Raw genomic sequence first — 15,991 nt, forward strand, 5'->3', positions numbered from 1 at the left:
ATGGATTACTTTTGGTGAACAGCTTACCGCTTATGATAAGAAATTCCCAGGAGAAATACAAAAAAGTCATATATAATCTCATTAAACAAAATCTGAAATCAGAACCAGAAAAAGAGGTCAGAAAATCTACAGTTGGAGCACAGACTAGCCCATCTCTTAGTAGTAGATGTCCCTCTCATGAGCCTGAGCAGGATGATAATGATTGGTTTCCCCACCCTCCATCACCTGCCCTGCCCTATTTTTGTGTCTATCCTGACCTATAGCCTTACAAAGGTTCTCCTAATGTAAAAAATGAAATAAGAATTGAGAAAAAGCAGGATCAGAAATATAAAACAAAGACCACAAGCAACACTTAGTGGACAAAAAGCAAAAGGTAACCAGTTATATTTTTTATCTTCACCTCAAAAAGTTTTGCAACAGGCTAGAGATCTAGAAGACAAAGTATTTTATGTAGGAAGAATTTTATCCTGTTATAGAGGAGGATGACCTCTTTAACTAAGGGCAGAGAAGATGCAGACATGACCCACTTCCCTTTAAAGTTCTCACCCAGCTTAAAGATTCAGTTCATAAATATGGGCCCACAGCACCTCTTGTTATGTTACAACTTGAAACAATGTCGTGGGCAATTTTGTGCCCCAATGAGTGGAAAGCACTTGAACAGGCAGTGCCAGGAGTGTTCTGGATGACAGGAATTTTAGAACAGACTCAGCTGACTGCCACTCAGTTTGCTACAGGAGCAAGCATGGAATTATACTTTGAGCAACTTAGCGGCCCTGGGGCCCATGCAGACACCAGAGATCAAATTCATTTTACTAAAGAGACATATCTCCAAATTTCTCAATGTGCCAGAATAGCACAGAGTAGTATTCCTGTGGAAAAAGGTGAAAAGAAAAGCATTACCCAAATAAGACAAAAAATTGGGGAGCCCTTCACTGATTTTGTTGCTCGATTATGTTGTAGCTAAGGCCATGGGAAATAGAGGAGGTGTAGATAGGATATTAACGCCTTTGTTACAGGAGAACTGTAATGCAGATTGTCATAGAGTAATGATTATTACCACCTACCCCCTTATGCTGTTTGTGAAATGCCCATTCAACAGTATCAAAGAGGAAAACAAATAAAAATTTTTGTTATAAATCCTCCACTACCCTGGTATTCAATAGCTATCCCAGTCATACAAATATATGAGGAAGTATCTGTGTCTGTAACTATGATTAACACTGATAATATTGAAACAAGGGACAATGTCATTCCATCTGAACTTAGAGTTAAAACAAGATAATAATTGTGAATTAGCCCCATAGATGGGTCCAAATTCAGAGGCCATTGTATAAACATACTTTACAAAGGCTATCACTCAGCCAATACTGACCCTTACTTTGAATAACCAACAGTTTGAAGGATTAATAGACACGACAGTTGACAGGACTGTGGTGACTGCTTCTCAATGGTCCCCTTGGTGGCCTATAACTTCAGCTAACAATAGAGTGGCAGGGGTAGGAAGCAGTAAGGAGGCTTTGATGTCCACTGAACCAGTAAATTGGCAAAAAGATGGACAGACAGGAACCATTTTTCCTTTAATAATAAATGGCGTACATATTAATTTATGGGATAGGGATATATTACATCAATTAGGGATGAAAATCACCACAGCGGCTTCCTCTGCTCTAAAAATGACTTGGACTACTGACATACCAATATGGGTGGAGCAATGGCCCCTGACCAAAGAAAAAACAGCCACTCTACATAAATCAAGAACAATTAGAATTGGGACATATTGAGCAAACAAATAACCCATGGAACTCCCCTGTATTTGTTATAAAGAAAATACATGACAGCTGAAATAGCAAGGAAAACATTGCTCAGAATTATCCAACTAACAAGAGAAAAAAGAATTATATGGATTAAGATAGATAAGGATAGGTTAGATTACTTAATAGCTACTCAGGAAACCTGGACCATTTTGTTAGGGTTAGGAGAAGTAAGAGCAGGAAAAATCCTGACCCACTTGCCATTCTATGAACAGTGGCAATGGATATTTCCCACAAAAACAAAAATACATCAACTTAAAGACACAATGTGTTCACTGACGCCACCAAGTAAAATAAAGTGGTCATATATTCCTCACAATTGGGCATCTCTAATGTATTACTACACCTTATACAGCAAAGTGAGTTGTATGCCATTATACAATATCATTTCAGATAGTCACTATGCAGTTGGAGTGATACAAAGAATAGAGACGGCATATATAAAGGCACAAACAGGCCTTATCTTCTCATTGTTTCAGGAGGTACAAGAGGTAATTTTAATGAGAATTCATCCTTTTTATATAATGCACATCCACTATCATACAAATGGGCTGGGACCTATCTTTGAAGGGAATAAAATAGTGGATGGTCTGCTTACACAACGTATTCTTCTCTGCCCTCTAGAACAAACAATAAAAGCTCATGACCATTTGCATCTGTCTACCAGATCTCTCTGGAGATTGTAAGGGTTGTCCCAGCAAGAAGCAGCAAGCACAATAAAAAGATGTGCTGCTTGTATACCATATTTTCAAAGACCTGTAGGGCTGGGGACTAATCCCAGAGGTTGACAGGCCTAATGATATATGATAAATGGATATTACACATATGGGAAAAATATGCATTCATGCTACAGTTGACACTTATTCAGGCTTTATATCTGCATCCTCTCAATGAGGGGAAGCTGCTTCACATGTAATAAATCACCTATTTCATTGTTTTGGCTCTATGGGTATCCCACACACCATTAAAACCTATAATGAACCTTCACATACCTCAAAAATATTAAAACAGTTCTTTCAAGAATTTTCCATACATCCTATTTTGGGGATTCCCTATAACCCTACAGGATAGGCCATTATAGAAAGGAATAATTAGACCTTCAAGAAATTTATCAAAAAACAAAAAGGAAGATGGAGGTAGGTTCCCTCAGAAAGATAGAGATAAAGCAGTGTACACAATAAATTACTTAAAATTTGATCCAAATGATTTAAGTGCAGCTATGAAATATTCTTTGGTGAGCATGGACAGACAATATTAAAAGATAACACCCCATCTCCATTAAGAAAGCCCCCAAAGAATGAGACCATGGTAATGAAAAAGGGTCCTGAAGGATGAGAGGAGACCCTATAGGGTTCTAATGTGGGGACCAGGATATGCTCGTATCTCCACGGGAGAAAACCTTCAGCAATTCATTCCCACCAGACATCTCAGAGCTGTCCTATGGACTGAAGAGGAACTAACGAGGAAAAGAAGGAAGAAGAGGCAACTGTCCAAAAGGAAAGGACTGCCCCAAGACCACTAGCAAGATGCTTTCTATATATATATGGGTTTGTGTTACATACAAACAGGACAGGCAACAGAGGCCAAAAGGTGGATTATCATGATGGACCCACCATGACTTAGGATTGTGTCAAAGGGGGAATGCATACCGGATGTAGTGCTAACAGGAAATGCATCCCAAATAATTGGGGACGAATTTTACCTTAAGAAATACAATGGAACTATGGCAAAAGGAAAGTACAACTTTGCTGGACTTACAAATTAGGCTTCCTTTGCGCTGGTTACGGAGGAACAGTACCTACTGCGCACAAGTAAAGAATGTGACTTTACAAATGACAATTTCGGGTATGGGGTATCATGTGATCCACATTCTGGGCATGAAGGGGATACCCTGTCATAGTGACATCCTCATCCACATGGGAGGGTTGCAGCAGTGTGTCTACATGAAGGGGTCATCAGGTTGACCCCTCATATCTGCATGCCATGCAGGCTAAAAAGATGACATAAACGACATATGACAGTCTCTCAGTACCTATTTGGGTACTGCAAAAAGGCAATGCCTGGAAAGGTTTATAGAAATCACAAGCCTCCACAAGACACATTCTTGTCACTCAAGAATTGGGCCGACAGTTTGGCACATCGAAAAAGATCTGTCGACAGACATATTAGGATGCTTTAATATCTATCCACCATCCTTTCAGAGGTTGCAGCTCAAGAAAGGAGTTTTTATCTAAAAGATAAAAAGGGGGAAACTGCTGAGTTATGGGACCCTGCTGAAAGGGAGTACTGAGGCCACCTCAAACATTTGGTGCACAAAAAGTTTTCTGCCACATTGAAAAAATGCCCTCGTTGAGCATGGAGCAATGATTTGTAATCATGGAAACAGTAAGCCAGAATGTCACAGCCAGTGGCTATGTGAATAGGGATGCCTGAACAGGGCCTTTCACCTGTGAGCAAGTTGCTGAATTGCTGGATTGGCTCTCCCCCCAGTGGTAGATACCATGCATACACAAAGCCCATGAGCTGCTTCTCTGAATGGTTATTAGGGATTGCCCACTGTTCACAGGCTGATCATGCTTACAAAAATGTACATCAACAAGGCTGGACATAATAAAATGGAGCTCTTTTCATACTCTGAGTCTCCCGCCTCATTCATCTTGCCTCTCAGATCAAAGGGCTCTTATGCTTTGAGCTCTTAAAGAGGGCTGCAACAAACTAATAACCTAATTAATAAGCAGGAAAAGCAAATACGAACAGAACAACACTATTTCCAAAGATATATATAAGCAAGTACAAAATAGTTCTGCCAAAAATAGTTTAAAAATAACATTACCTTTATTGTTATCTGTCAGATTATCTTCTTTATTTTCTTCACTTTGCTTTTCATCATGAACAAATCTGAAGGATTTGCAGGAGGCAATCATTAGACCATTGCCGTCAGGCTCAATAGCAGCATAATGTGGAACTGATTTACCATGGAGTACTTTACGTTCAGTAATTTCATACTTTTGAATCTCTATAGAAAAAGAAAAAAGGTAATTTAAAAATAAATATAAAAAAAAAGCTTCCAAAAAAATCTTTAAATTTTTTCTAAATTATTTAATATTTCTAAAACTAGGTTTTTAATTGAATGTGTTAAAAGAATGAGTTGTTAATTATGATTGTTCACACAACAACAACAAAAGTTTGCTTTGCTTATGTCGATATGCATTTCTTTATAGATATTTGTAAATCAATTTAGGTAGACTAAATATTTTAACTTTCCTGAAGAAGGAAATGGCAAATCATTCTAGTACCTTTACTAAGAAATAAGGACAATATGGTCCACAGGATCACAAATAGACATGACTCAACAAAAAACATCTTAAAGGCTTTAAGGCAGAGAAATTCCTAGAGAAATTCTAAAATGAAATTAACCCTTACCACCCTTCCTAGTCAATTATAATCAGAACCTAGATGTCATATTCTACTCTTCATTCTCTCACCTCTCCTCTCATATGCAAATAAAGGGATTCTACCTTCACATGCCCCTTTCTCTTTTCTGAAACTGCCACCACCCTGGTATAGTCCCTTATCACCTCACATAGGGGACTACTCCAATAGCCTGCTAATTGGTCTTCCTGCCTGCCTCTTCTCTTCCCATTCCAGTCTAGTCTATCTTTCACTCAGCTACCAAACTGATTTTCCTAAAGTACAGATACGATCATGTCACCACCACAAATTCAATAAACTATATTCAATAAACTCTACATATTACCTCCAAGAGCAAATATAAAATTTTCCATTTGGTTTTTAAAGATTTTTACAATCTAGTCTTCCCAGTCTTCTAACACTTTACTCTTCTTCACATATTCCAGATAGTCCATCTTTTTTTTTTAAAGAAAACAAAAGTGAAACCTGAAGACTTAAAAATCTTTTCACATTTTACCTTTATTTATCTTACTGATAGTAACCCATTCTAAAGAAACATAGAAGCCACTTCCTTTACGATCTAATTCTTCTTTCTCAACTCGAAGAAGTAAGGTAGTTATTGAATGGTCTCCAGATTTAATAATGGAAATACTGTGAAGTATAACAAATGGTTCTCCAAGATCTTCATTAAACACAATCTATAATAAAAATAAAACAAGAAATTAATATGTTTAAGTGATAAATTCTGACATATGGGAAATTTAAACTGTTAAGTTTTGAATAAAATAACTTTTAAATATAAAGATATAATAAAATATAACAATAAAGATATGGATAATTCAGAAGAAATAACAGGTATCCGTGAAAAATAAAATAAAATGAAAGCTATGCAACATCTAAAATTTTCCTTGAAAATATTCCTCAATACCAGAATTCAAAGAAAGTAAGTTGATACCAGACTCTAGGTATGAATTACCAAATGAAAAGAACTCTGAACTCAGTATGGAAAGTAGAGAGAGATAATGTTGCATAAGGACCCACCTCCTCTTTCTCATTTCTTCCATCTCTCAAACCGTTCTTCCTCCTAGGTCCTAAGTTTTGTTTTTTTTTCCCCCTGTGTTGTTTTGGTGACTGGTTTTAGAATTATAGAGCTGGTATATTTAACCCATTACTGACATTCTATAACATTTGAAGGCTTAAAAAGCACTTTTTGCATTAACTCACTGGAATCCCACAATTCTGTGACTTAAATGCCACATCTATTATCATCTCCAATTTAAAGAAGAACAAGCTAAGGCTAAGGGCCCTAAAGTGATCTAAAGCGGGATGTAAATTCAGGCCTTCTTGACTCCAAATCCAAAATTTTCTATGACTTACCAGGTCCCATTGCTTATTCCAAATAAAGGGTTCAGGTAAAAGAAAACCTCATTAGATTTCTTCTTTTTGTCCACAATAGAAAAAGCACATGATCAAGTTGTTCTTTGTTCACTGGTAGGCTCTCATTTGAAATAATGATTATTACATAAACAGGATACAAAGAATTTATTTTCAAGATTTATTTTGTATGCACAATTTATTTTATTTTCACGAGACAAAGTAAATTTCCAATGGGTATTTTTGTTCATAGTATCATTACCTATCCAAATATGCAAGTTTGTATCCACAAAGTGATCTCAAACTTTTCCCTCTTTATTATAGTTCATATATATTTAAGATCCAAGTATGACAATTCTTCCTCCAATTCAGCTCTAGCATTTGTCCCCTTCTTTCCATTCACATGGCTATAGCACTAACTTAGACATTTATCACTTCTAGTCCGGACTATAGTAATAGTTTCTTAACAGGTTTCCTGTCTCCAGTCTTCCCCCCAAATATTGTTCCTCAGTGAAATGTCTACTCACATCACCCCTCTGCTCACAAATTTATTTGGGTTAGGGTTAGGGTTAGGCACCCAAATGCCTCTTAGATAAATTATAAACCTTTCCATTTATAAAAGGCCTCTAAAATCCCATCTTGTTTAATATACTCCTCTTTTTGGTCCCAGAGCCCAAAATTCCATCTCTTGTCTTTGTACCTAGAATTTATCCTACAAGCCTGAAATATCCATGACCTTCAAGTCTACCTCTCTACATCCTAATATTCCAGGTGCCATCTTCACTATTTTCCTGGTTGTTACAGCTCCCTCTCTCTTCAACTTACTCTTTATTTACTAAATTGTATACATTATTGCCTCTGAGTGCAACTTTTCTGAAATCAACAACTCTCTCAATTTTCAAACCTAACCAATCAAAAGACGTGGATTACTTTAACCTGAACTCTTTCCTCTATTCTTATTTATGCACAACTAAATGAATAGAGGAAATCATACAACTGTGTTGAGTGAGTGAATGGGAAATTTTTCTGGCTTTAACTAGAATGTCAGAGTAGGGAAGTTTGTTTATTTTTCCCTGATTGATTCTTTATCTTACTTCCTCAACAAAAGCTATTCCAAAGATTCTTTTCTTTCTTAGTCTTCTATAATTCTCATTCACATTCCTCTCTCAAATTGAGGCCTTTTTACTGAAAAAATTGAGATCTCCTCTCTCTTTATTTGAAAAGACTCTGACATCAGAATCTCCTCCAGACTTAGATAATAAGATGACCCTTCTTACCAAGGCCACCTACTCTATATGTGTTCTCAATATCAATCCTTTTCAGGTTTTATTCACTCAAACACAAGCATTCCTTTCCCTATCTAATTTTCAACCCCTAGCTAACTATTGGTTCCTTCTTTATTGCCAGGAAAAAAAGAAAAAAAGAAAAAAAAAAGCTCAATTTGCACCATCTTTAAAAAATCCTCACTATATGATGATCTTTCTTCCCAAGTTATTATATTATACCACTTCATTTTGTCAGTAAAAAAAAAAAAAATGCTCTAAGAAAAAGGCTATTTCTACTCATTGCCTCCTCCTCTTCTCCTTTCACTCGTTCCTAAATCCTTTGCATTCTGATTATGCTCATCTTCCTCACCTCCCTACACAAAACTTTTACTGATTCCTCCGAATGAAGCCAAGTCAAAAAAGCATTTATTAAAAGATTACCATGTGCTAGCCACTGAGCTAAACACTGGAGATACAAAGAAAGACAATCCCTGATTTCAAGAAATCAATCTAATGGGGGAGACAACATGCAAACAACCATGCACAGATAATATATACAAGGTAAATTGGAATTAAAAATTAAACTGGGAAAAGACTGCTTGTTTTATTCCATAAAGTAAAAAATCAAATAAAAATTTAGCTCCTGAACTTTGGTTGAGTGAGTAAAGAGAAATTTTGGTGAAATATGTTGAAACATATTAGGGAGTTGAGGATAATCAAATTGCAAAGGATTTAGGAACGAGTGAAAGGAGAAGAAGAGAGGACAATGAGTAGAGACAGATTTTTTTCTCAGGTTTTTTTTTTTTTTTTTTTTTTTGAATTGACAAAGAATGGAGTGGTGTAAGAGGATAATTTCTGACAGCCAAAATAAAAAGGGGCCAGATTATGAAGGATTTTAAAAGCCAAAGAGAGAATTTTATATTTGATCTTAGAAATAATAGGCAGGCAGTAGCACATATACAGTAGGGAAGTGACATAGTTAGTCCTGCATTTATTATGATTAATATGACAGCTAAGTGTAAGATGTACTGGAGTGTGAAAACAGGTAAGACAGAGAAATCAATCAGAAGGCTGCTGGAGTAGTCTAGGCATGAGATGGTTTATTGTAGTATCAAGAAAGAAGTAGACACACTCAAGAGATATTATAAAGGTAAAAATGCCAAACTGATAAATAACCAGAAATGGGGAATGAGAGAGCAAGGAGTCAAGGATCCCATGTAAGTGTTGGGCCAGATTAACTGGGACAACAGAAGTCACTCTGAAGTAGGACAGTAAGAAGGCAGTTTCAGGGGAAAAAATGATAAGTTCAGTTTTGGACATTTTTAGATGTCTAAGATGTCTCTAGAGCATCCAATTAATGATTTGTAATAAGGAATTGGAGATGTGAGAAGTAGTTTGTGGATAAAGTTCTTCAATCATTCCAGACTGAACTGAGGAAGGTAGTCTTATGCTTCCAAAATATTACAAATATTCTTAGAATATTACAAAGTGATTATTCTCAAACTATTAATGGGGCAGGAGGAGGGAAAGAAATAGATCAATGAAAAAAAAATCAATCAACTAATATTTACTAAAAACTATTATGTGCTAGGTACTGTGCTAGGTGAAACAACATGTACTAATGATATCAAATAACCAATCAAATATGTAATAGCTAGCATTTATGCTCAACTTTAAGGTTTTCAAAGTGCTTTTTGCAAAGATTACCTCACTTTATCCTTACAATAACACTAGGAGATAGGTGCTGTTATTATCCCCATTTTGTAGTTGAGGAAAATTACCAAATGATTGAACAACTAGCCTAGGGTCATATAGCTATTAAGTTTTCTGAAGTCATTTTTGAACTCGGGTCTTCTGGCTTCCATTTCCAGTATTCAGTCTAATGTGATAACCTAGCTGCCTCTAGAGAAGAGTATATAAAGTCATATAAGAGTAGAGAAAGGAAAAACTTAAGAAATGATTCATTATTTTACGAATGCACTTTGAAAACTTAATTAACACATTTTGTACACCATTCTTCTTATTAAATTTTAGCTAGATAATTTATGTTATAAAAACTTGAAAAGAAATTGTAATAATATATTTATTTCAATTATGAAGGCAAGAGAATTCTTTCCAGTAAACAAATACAAATAACTGAGAGTAAAAATATAGTTTAGTTCCTTAAACCAAAAACAAATAAAAAAATCCTCAAGGGAAAAATAAAAACATTTGTGGTATATACAACATAGGAACTCCCAATACACAATGGATAGATGGTTAAGGGATATGAAAATAATTATCAAAGATTATACAATAATAATAATTTAAGTACATGAAAAAATGGTCAATTTCACAAATAATCAGAGATACAATTTGAAACAACTTTTTAAGATAGCACTTTACATCCATCAAGTAGTAAAAAATAAAATAAGTATTGGGATTATAGAGAAAACATATTAATTCACTGCTATTGATTAAATGAATAAATGAGAAAGTTTTAAAAAGTGTTTACTATCAGCCTTAGCAGTGGGCTAAGAGTTGGCCCATCAAGATAGTCTCTGCTCTCAAAGGAGTTCATTCTTCAACTGAGAGAGACAAATTTAGTAGAAATTTCAGCTGCAGGGTAACTGGTGATTCCTACTTCATACAAGTTACGTGAGCAGTCAAGCTACCCAGTGGGGAAAGCAAGGTAAATGAATGGTATTGGGATAGAAAAAGAGAAAAAGCTACCTTAAGTGTTGATGAATTGTCTTGCCATCTCAGATGAATTCTGCTAAAATGGCAAACTATTAGGATCTTTTGCTGAATGATTAAGTAATAGATAGTAACAAAAATAATCACTTATATTCAGTAATTTCAATATTTGGAATTTACTATGAAAATGTTATTTTAAAAAATTAAGATATCATTTGTAAATGCCAAAACAAACAACCCCCCCCCCAAGCCCCCCAACCTTAAATGTTGACAAAAAGAGAATGGTTAAAATGTATCATGTTAATATTTTTCAAAGATCTAACACTTGACAGTCCTATATCTTTCATTTTAGTCTCCTTATTCTTGTCTTCATGCATACTTACAGAGTCCTTCAGGTATCAAGTCTCTGGAAAGGTTCTGAGATACCAAATGTCCCTCATCCTCTGCCTTCCTCCACCCACTAGCAATCAAAACATCATTCACTAATGTTACATAGGCACAAGATCACAGAAGTTGAAGAACTGGAAGAGACCTTACAAGGTCACATAGCTCAACATTCTTATTTTGCAGTTGAGAAAACTAGGGCCTAGAGAAGTCAACTGAGAGTAGTAAATAAGTACTGTCTCACTGGCTCAGAACAATTAACATTTAGGTATCAAAGAGTGACAAATTTAATTTTTCAATACCAGCACCCCCAAAATAGAATTTATTATATTCAATTTCACGTGAACATTTTATAGAGCCTAGATACTAAAGAAGGTGGAGGACACAACATGAAATAACTAAAAATCACACACCGGTGAATGAAAATTGCATAATAATAATAATAATAAAAGTAAGCTGAAAAGGTTCATGGTTTTTTTGAACTGGAAAAGGAATTTACTCATCATTTAGTTTGCCTTCCTCATTTACAGATGAAAAAAATAACTTCATGTCATACAAATAAGCAACAATTGAATTCAGACCTTCCCTGACTCCACATACAATGATCTTTCTACTATACCATAATAACCACAATAGTAAATATGGGAAAGGAAATGCAAAGTTGCAAAAACCTAAGCTAAATACAATAAACATTTCTTAAACCCTGTTATGGGCCAGAACTCTGAACTTGAAACAAAGGATTTTTACAAGGTACTAAGTCAGTGGAATTGATAGAGACAACAGTTATCTAATTTAGCATGGTTCAGTATGACCGATTTCATCCTACAAGGAGATGTTATGGGCCAGAACTTGAAACAAGGTATTAAGTGGAATTGAGGAGACAATGGTTAAAAGCTCAGTATGACCGATTTCATCCTACAAGGAGATGTTATGGGCCAGAACTTGAAACAAGGTATTAAGTGGAATTGAGGAGACAATGGTTAAATCTAGTTTAGCATTGATTTAATCCTACAACAAATAATGGTTTCCTAGTGATATAATTATTGGTTTGTACTAAGTGTGTAGCATATAAACTAGAAGCCTCAACCAGGGAGATTCAGAAATTCAGAGACAAGTGGACAAAAGGCTGGAAGCTGAAGGCTGGAACACAAGCCCAAGCCCTTGGACTCAGACAGATTCATCTCATCTCACACCGCCTTGGTGGCAGACTCTCCTCCTTTGCTTTTCCACTGAAACCAAGACTCCGGAAGGCCTCCAGAAAACTAGCCGATCCCCAAGTCAAGGAGATAGGACTTTGAAAGAGATAATAAAGGATTTGGACTTTAACACCTGGCTGTCCGTGTGATGATTACTGAACTGAAACGAAGGCTGCCTCCAGAGATCCCAAAAAAACCTCAACAGAGAACATTACATTTTAGAGAGAATATTACAAAAACCAAACCTGCAAAAGATTTTATTTAAATAAGTAAAGAAGACAAGGATGAACAAAAGGGGATAGCATCAGAGAAGATTATTATGATAGGCAGGGTATGAACTGAAAGTTAAAAACAATGTTAATAGCCAGGAAAGTGCTTTAAAAGAAAAGGAACATGGACTCCCACAAGAGAAAAAGTATTAACCTTAAGTGTTAATGTCTTTCCCTTTTGTATACCCATTGTATATACTTTCCTTCCACAGTCAGGATTCAATAATATCAATCCAATGCCTGCAAAGCAATATGTCAAAGACTACAGACAATTTCTTGATCAAGTTATACATGATAAAAAATATTCTGCAAACTCCCCTTCTGTGAAAAAAAGTAAAAATAAAAGATAAAATCTTGGTTTATAAGCTTAATTTGAACAGTTATTTAATAAAACCGTACCTCCCATTTTTCAGAAGTACCATTTCCACGTTCTCCAGTTCCAATAAGATATAATCTTCCTGTTCCATCTGACAGTGTAACCCAGGTAGAAGATGTAAAGTGAAGAGATGCACAAAGACGGTTGTCATAAGCTGTTAAATTTGTGGGAAGTCTGAAAACCTCTCTTGGTTTTCCTAAGGCAGTGTCCTAGGAAGGAAAATAAATGAATGAATGAATGAATAAATAAATGCTGTACACCAACTCTTTCATAGATACATACAGATAATTGTGTTTTGATTTTTCATTTTATGGCAAAGAATTTGTATAATATATAGTCCTGGCCTAAATGAAACAGGCTTGGGTCAATTTAACTGATATAATCAAGTCTCACCCTAAAGTGCCTAGGCTGTTCTTCAGGCTATCCCAACAGACTATTTCAGCTACATCTAAAAGTACCCTGTTTTAATTTATTTTCAAAGAAATTGCTTACCTATAATCTAAAATATAATGCTGAATAAGAGGCGGAACCAAGATGTCACAGCAAAGGTAGGGACTCGCTGCAGTTCTCACCCAAACCTCAGCAAATACCTTTAAATAATTATTCTAAACAAATTTTGGAGCATCAGAACCCACAAAAAGATGTAGTGGAATAATAGTGCTAATAGATTGGCAGAAGGGGTCTAGAGCGCAATCATAGCATTTGCTGGGTCAATACAGCCTGGACCCCACAAAACCAGTAAGAGACATGGGACCTCTAAGTTGATAGCACTGGTAGTAATCTTCAGACTTCTCAGCTCACCAAGGCCAAAGACAACTCAGCAGGAAAGGTTTGATTATTAGGAAAGATTTTTTTGAGGGGATCACAGCCCAGAATGTGGCTTAGAGAGACTATCAAGAACAGTAGCAGCAGCAGTGCTGGGGCAATAGCAGTGAATGAGGCAGTGACAGCAACAGCAACTACAGCACCAACCACTGCATCAGAAGATCTCAACACACAAATGAGGGGCCGGAATGCTGATCAAGGGAGATTGCAGGGATCTCTTTACTGGCACTGTGGCAGGACTTTGTTGCTTTGCCCATACTCAGATGGATAGAAGTGCTGGATCATAGTAAAAGTCTTTAAAAGGAATTCTGAAAACAGCTACACAAAACTGAAGCTTGGGAAATGATATCCTCCATCTTGGAAACAGAGTCCTACTTAAATAAGGAGTTAATAGCTAAATTATAGGTTAGGAAAATGAGCAAACAGAAAAAGATTCTCACCATAGAAAGCTACCTAGAGACAAGGGAAGATCAAAATACATTCTCAGAAGACAAAAGTCAAAACTCCTACATCAAAACCTCCAAGAAAAATAAGAATTGGTCTCAGGCCATGGAAGAGCTCAAAAGAGATTTTGAAAATAGAGGTAGAATAAAAATGGGAAGAGAAATGAGTGGTGCAAAAGGAAATACAAAAAGCTATTAAGAATGCCTCAAAAAGCAAAATTGCCCAAATGGGAAAGGAGGTACAACGTAGCCAATTCAGTTTCTAATTCTTATTGTTTCTACCTCCACAGCACACACAAATCTTTTCCTTTCTCACTACATATATGGCCACCACTTGATTCAGATACACAGCAGGGCTTCTGTAGTTAGGAGCAGGAGAAGAAAAACAAGTTATTATTGCCAACCAGGACAGATGCAGGGGACTTGGGTTGTGGTAAACATGATATGGTTAGGACCAAGTGAAAGGCAAAAGGCAAAACATAATTTTGCATTTGATCTTAGGGCAACAGGGAGCCATTGGAGTTTATTTAGTAGTGACATGGTGAGACCATAAGAAAAATTATTTTGTGAGATATGTTGAGTATATATTAAAGTGGTAAGAGACTTGAATCAGGGAAACCAATTACAAATTCATTTAATGAGCCAGGTGAGAGATGTTGGTGCAGTGGAGAATAGGATCTTTAAGTAAGAATTGCCTAGGCACCAGACTTGTTTCTCAAAGGAAAAGATTTTATTAACACATAAAGCAAGACAGGACCAAGCTGTATTCCAAGACTGGTTTGTTCAAAGGAATATGACAGAGTGGGTATTTTATAGAGAAAGGTGGGTTATTTACTTTGCTCATTGAGCACCAGACTTGTTTCTCAAAGGAAAAGATTTTATTAACACATAAAGCAAGACAGGACCCAAGCTGTATTCCAAGACTGGTTTGTTCAAAGGAATATGACAGAGTGGGTATTTTATAGAGAAAGGTGGGTTATTTACTTTGCTCATTGGTTAGACCCTCCCTAAGGAGGTGTTTACTTCTTAGCCATTGGCCAAATTTTGAGAAAAACAAGGAATAGAAACCTGTAGCAGAGAACTCAATGTCCTTGCACCTGAATGTGTGGTTTGTTTTAGGATTTGGGGTTTTCTTTAGGTATCTTTAATCTTGTAATGTGTTGTGTGAATATTAATTAATTAGTCATAATTCAAATTTTCAATGATCTAGTAGTGTCTCTAGCCTGGAAATAAACAAGAAAACTATCCTATCATTGAAGCATTTGAATTATGATTAATTAATTAATATTCACACAAATCCTAAAACAAACTAAAGCTATCTCAATTTTGAAAAGATTCCTACTCTTATCTATTAACTTTTACTGGCTTTTTATATAGTATATAGGGTTATAGACCTAGAATATATCTGAGAGAGATCCCGATGGTTATCTAGTTCTACCTTTTCATTTTATAAATAAAAAAATAAAGGCTCTGAAACATTTAGTGATTTGCTCAGTCACAAAGTTCTCAGTATATACTAAAAGTCATGTAGTTTCATATTAACAATAGAATCTTTCCAGTCATTCCTAAGTAGAACATAACTGAAGAATCAAAGGAAATATCTATCATTTCATTCTCCTATAGACATTTGATTAAACTAGAAAAAAACTATCTGATCCTTTAATTATAGAGGAACAAACTAGATAAGTAATCTGTGACTGTGAGCTAAATTACTGAAATCTCTGCCTAAATTACATGATACAGATAGAGGAGATCTTTAAACACAAAACAAGAATCTTTTCTTTATATTCTACAAAATAAAAAGTTACTCATTCTCTTTCATTTCTACTCACTAAATACAGTTTGATTATCCAAAATAGATTAACGCACCAGTACTAAAATCAATTTACTATATTAAGAATCAATTTCTATAGATAATTTGCAAGGAATTGATTCAGCTTTCTTTCCTCTAATAAACAGAA

At 35.6% G+C, this 15,991-nt stretch overlaps 1 protein-coding gene across 2 annotated transcripts in view; it reads right to left on the reverse strand.

Annotated features, from left to right (window-relative positions):
- The window catches only part of NUDCD1 (NudC domain containing 1), an 88,632-nt gene that overhangs the window by 53,888 nt on the left and 18,753 nt on the right, over nucleotides 1-15,991 (reverse strand). For both annotated transcript variants that reach the window (XM_031947122.1, XM_031947121.1), the window contains exons 3-5: nucleotides 12,786-12,971; nucleotides 5,740-5,920; nucleotides 4,645-4,827 (exon numbers count right to left, since the gene is read on the reverse strand). In XM_031947122.1, coding sequence (XP_031802982.1) covers nucleotides 4,645-4,827; nucleotides 5,740-5,920; nucleotides 12,786-12,971 — 550 coding nt within the window. The remainder of the gene's footprint in view (nucleotides 1-4,644; nucleotides 4,828-5,739; nucleotides 5,921-12,785; nucleotides 12,972-15,991) is intronic.

The sequence above is a fragment of the Sarcophilus harrisii genome, chromosome 1 (assembly GCF_902635505.1).
Source record: "Sarcophilus harrisii chromosome 1, mSarHar1.11, whole genome shotgun sequence".
NCBI lineage: Eukaryota > Metazoa > Chordata > Mammalia > Dasyuromorphia > Dasyuridae > Sarcophilus > Sarcophilus harrisii.